At 47.1% G+C, this 5000-nt stretch overlaps 1 protein-coding gene across 1 annotated transcript in view; it reads left to right on the top strand.

Annotated features, from left to right (window-relative positions):
- LOC117733925 (membrane-associated guanylate kinase, WW and PDZ domain-containing protein 1-like) overlaps window positions 1-5000 on the top strand; it is a 77203-nt gene that overhangs the window by 19176 nt on the left and 53027 nt on the right. The window contains exon 2 of the mRNA XM_034537869.1: window positions 4392-4508. Within this exon, the coding sequence (XP_034393760.1) occupies window positions 4392-4508 (117 nt within the window). The remainder of the gene's footprint in view (window positions 1-4391; window positions 4509-5000) is intronic.

The raw sequence follows: 5000 nt of genomic DNA, 5'->3' as shown, positions 1-5000 counted from the left end.
GAAAAAGCTATTGTCTTATTCCAAAATCTCAAATACCACGTCATACTTTTTTGTAGAGCTGAACCTCGAAAAAATACAAATAAAATGGAGCGCACGTTCTGAGCTGAAAACGTATCAAAGTGTGACGCCGCTCAAGTGTCTCATAGAGGAACTCCATTTCACATCTACAGCGCCATTAACATGTGGTTATTTTACAAACACACACACACACACACACGCGCGCAGTGGTGTGATTGTAATCTCTGATCCACACGGCTTTAATCCCCATAAATATTGAATATTTGATGACTTTCTCATTGATGGAGCATGACACCTGGGCGGCGGGGGGGGTCGTCCCCGACGGCGAGGCCCTCATCTCGCTAGGAAAGCGTCTGAGACACGACGCCGAATGCAAAAACACCGACGTGTGTGTGCGTGTGTGCGTGTGCGTGTGCGTGTGAAGCGTATTTCATTTTGGACGAAGAGCTGTTTATATAAATCAGATCACAACGGGGCGAAGAAGTGGAGCAGCAGAGGATGGATTGTGTGTGTGTGTGTGTGTGTGTGTGTGTGTGTGTGTGTGTGTGTGTTTTCCTCTTACAATCTGACTGCTGCTTGCCTAGCAGGGACCGTAATGATGGTCGTCAGCACTGGCTGGTTGCTAGGTAACAATTACCTGACTGTGCTTTGCTTGCACTGAATTACTCAGAGGTGTGTGTGTGTGTGTGTGTGTGTGTGTGTGTGTGTGTGTGTGTGTGTGTGTGTGTGTGTGTGTGTGTGTGTGTGTGTGTGTGTGTGTGTGTGTACAGGGGTAACGGAAAAATACAGCGAGGTAGACGACCCAGCAGGGTCTCTACTTCTGAGTATGAAATACAAATATCAGCTTTCGGATTCAACATATTCGTCCATCGATGCCCGTGTGTGTGTGTGTGTGTGTGTGTGTGTGTGTGTGTGTGTGTGTGTGTGTGTGCGTGTGTGTGTGTGCGTGTGTGTGTGTGTGTGCGCGTCGCCCTCAGCGCTCCACGTCATCAGTCAGTATTTATAGTGATGTCCGTGTGGGGGAGGAGGTGGATGTGAAGCTGACGGATGATGATGTCACCACGGGGCCACACCTCGGGGGGCCGGTGACGGATAGCGCTCTGCTTTAAGAACCCCTTTTTGCATCTGAGTTGTCCTCGTCCCAGACCCCCCCCCCCCCCCCCCCCCCCATCCCCTTTCCCCCCCCCGCCGCCGCCGCCGCAGTCTCACGTGCAGCACTTCCTCTCAGGCGGCGAGCACTTCCTGCCTCCTTCCTGCCCGGTTTAGTGGGTTATTCTTTCACTCCTGATTACACAGCGCTAACTCTCACAGTCCGACCCTCCGTTGATCTCCCCTCCCAAAGGAATAGGGACCCCCTCGTGTCACTTCTGGTTACAAAAAAAACAAGATGGCGACGGCCGTAGTGCCGAACTCGAGGCTTCCAAAGCTGAGTCCACAAAACAACGGGTAACGTCCCGGTGACCAAGTCCACTTGGGTCTAGGGTCTATGGTCTATGGGTCTATGGTCTATGGTCTATGGGTCTATGGGTATATGGGTCTATGGGTATATGGGTCTATGGGTATATGGTCTATGGGTCTATGGTCTATGGGTCTATGGTCTATGGTCTATGGGTATATGGTCTATGGGTCTATGGGTCTATGGTCTATGGTCTATGGGTCTATGGGTCTATGGTCTATGGGTCTATGGTATATGGGTCTATGGTCTATGGGTCTATGGTCTATGGTCTATGGGTATATGGTCTATGGGTCTATGGGTCTATGGTCTATGGGTCTATGGGTCTATGGTCTATGGGTATATGGGTCTATGGGTCTATGGTCTATGGGTCTATGGGTCCAGCCCATAACCTGTAAAGTGGTAAATTGATGTTTTTAGACTTTGAACTTAAAATCATACTTTCATTGAGAGGTAGTTCAGGGAATAAAGCACATTTATAAATGTAGATCTTCAAGTTCTTTTGTGTCCCCGTTTCATTTATTCAATTCTAATTATTTTTAATAAAGTCTTGCTGTTTTTTTCTTCCAGCACTTACTGTAGCGTTGTCTATTAGTCATTGAAGCAGATAAATACGATATCAGCAGGTTTGTGTTTGGATGTCAGCAGATAAAAATGTTTTTTTTTTTTTTTTACTTTTCCAAAGAATGTGGTTGAGGTACAACTTTATTTATGTCTCCTTCAAAATAAAACAACAACCTAGTGCTAGTTTAAAAACTAGCAGAAATCCCCTCCGGGGGATCAAGCTGGTTCCAGGTTGAGTTAGAGGCCTTTTTTTGACCAAATTCTGCACAGTGACGAAGCCCCGGGAGCGTATCGGCTATGCCGGCACTGTTTACGTGACATAGCAAGTGGATAAACAAGTGGGCGGCGGTCCAAGGATTGATTCCTAAATGAAGTTATACTCTTGTCCTCATCTCGGTCCCAACAACACTGTTGAGGGAGGTGTGGGCGGACGTATTGGAGGCCTTAAAACGTAATCTCGTCCTTCTCACACTGAAGCTCTTTCCCCTGTGACTTTAAACCCTATTATATTATGTATATATTATATATCAACGACCTAGTCGGCACACTGAGCCAATAGAAACTCCTCCGCTGTGATCGGGGGGCCGACGGGAGGCTGTGGCACCTCTTCCCCCCCCCCAAGACCTGCTTGCCAGCTCTCCCAGACATGGATGATATATTTGGAGATCATTAAATGGCCCTAAATGAGACCCTGGCGTGAGAGCGAGCTCTGGCCATCTGGCCCCATTGTGAGCGCCGGGGCCGCGTTCAAACTCGGCCAGCGGCATTAGCACCTCTGATTGGGTGGATGCTGAGTAGGCCTGGGAAGTCCGGCCAATCAGAGACCCTTTTAATCAACTAACCCAAACCCGCTTTTCTAAATTAACCCCCCCCCCTGTTACACGCTCATACAGTCGATGTGTGTTGTTTTTGTACAATTTCACACATTTTAAATGAATTAAATCCAGCAGGTTGAAGCTGCACAGTCAGACTGTCGACCCCTTTAGTTCAGAGTGAGATATCTCAAACAATATTTGATGGAGCGCCTTAAATTTGTTTGGAGACCTTCCTCACTCCCAGAAGATGAAGCGGAAGGACTTTGGGAATCCCCTGACTTTAACTCGAGCGCCAGCAGCAGGTTGATGTCTTCGGAGAGACATCTCAAAAATATTTGGTGGATTATCATGGAATTTTGTATGTTTTTTGCATGGCGCCCAGATGATGAATGCAAAAGACTCTTGAGGATGCACCGACTCTCTTCTAGAGGTTAACGTTGTGATGTTTGAGTGAAATGTCCCAACAACTATTGGGTGTCTTGAACTTTTGGTACTGACGTTCATGCGCCAGACAGGATAAATTCTTTAGTGGAACAATTCAAACAAAGAAATTCCCCCCTGGGGATGAATAAAGTATATATAATCTAATTCAACGTAGTCCAATTCTAAATACCTGCTAATGACATTCACACCGGCCCCCGTGGTACTTTGGGTTTATTCATGTTCTCACTCCCAGGGCGTTAAACCCTTTGTCTAAAACTCTACACAAGACTTTCACCCAGGAGACGGGTTTTTCGTGTCCAAAAGAGTTATTTTGGAAGTTACGTTAGTGTCCGTACTCGTGTTAGTTTACCTACGTATTTTAAACCCAACCATGATGTAACTATACGTTTGTTTTTTGGTGCTTTTGTTTTGATTCACAACGTTCACCACGTGTTTACTGCGTCCTTTGACTCTCTGGGGTACCCCAGTGCGCTAGAAAGTGACCCTCAGCGAGTTGTGATGAGAACGTGTTTCGTCTGCTGCTGATTAGCAAAATGTCAGCACGCTAACAAATTGAACCAACGTGCTAAACATCGTCACGTTGGCGTTGGCGTTGGCGCGGTGACCGTTGGCGCGTTTCGCTTCATCGCAGACGACGTCATGTGGGACTCCTTATTGTTCTCTGCATCACACGTGGATACAGTCCAGATGGAACCGCTCGTGTTAACTCATCGCAGCTCTTCTCTCTTTTAAAATTGTATCTTTTTTTTTTATTCTTGTAATTGTTTTTAATTCTGTTTCTGATTGTGGATGTTTCTTCGCCAACTTGGCGTCTCTTGGAAAAGAGATCTTAATGTCATCGAGACAGCCTGATTCACTTTAGGCGAATTGCGGATGAAATGAATGTTGGCGTGGTGGCGTTGGTCTTGTTGGATTTATTTACTTGACGAACTCTTGGTTTTTTTTCAGGATGAACAAGGCCGTCTCTTTCCTTATCCGGGAGCATTTGTACGTCTGAAATGTCACGGCCTTTTCTCGGCCTTCACCTTCGGTCAAATGTCGAGCAGGTCTCTCGAGGTCTGTTTACTCGAGCTGTTTTTTTTCTGTCTTGTTTCCAGGTCACAAGCTCACCAAGGACCTGAAGCACTACCTGAGCCTGAGGTTCCAGAAGTCCTCGCCCGACCACGAGCTGCAGAAGACCATCCGGGCCAATCTGTATCGCCACGCTGTGCCTTGTGAGTAGAACCAAACACCAGTCCGGGGATGATAATGTGGCGCCGGACGCTTAAAAAAACCGGGACATCTGGCTGGAGAATTGAACCCGGTCTCCAGCACGATTTCTTCATCTTCACCCCAATGACCCACTTTCTTTCGGCTTCTTTTTTCTCTCAATTCTTTCATCTCCTCTTAATCTCATCCGTCCCCTTTTTTTTTCGCTCACCCAATAAATCATTCCCTTACACTTTATTACCCCTTTCACCTCGTCTTCTGTGTTCTCTCGCATAGCTGCAAAATATACACCCCCCCCCCCCCCCCCCCCCAAAAGAAGTGTGCCGGCGCCGTGCCAGCCTCCACCTGGGCTCGGTCTACGTCACGAAAACCACGTTAGCTCCATTTTGGATGACACAGTTCAGCTCTGCTCGGCTTCATTTATTATTCCTACTGGTATGTTGGTTTTTGCTCCAGTCGTGGTGACCGCAAAAAGCCCTAAATAGTTTAAAAAAAGA

The sequence above is a fragment of the Cyclopterus lumpus genome, chromosome 7, assembly GCF_009769545.1.
Source record: "Cyclopterus lumpus isolate fCycLum1 chromosome 7, fCycLum1.pri, whole genome shotgun sequence".
Lineage (NCBI taxonomy): Eukaryota > Metazoa > Chordata > Actinopteri > Perciformes > Cyclopteridae > Cyclopterus > Cyclopterus lumpus.
This window is presented reverse-complemented; position numbering and strand designations above follow the sequence as displayed.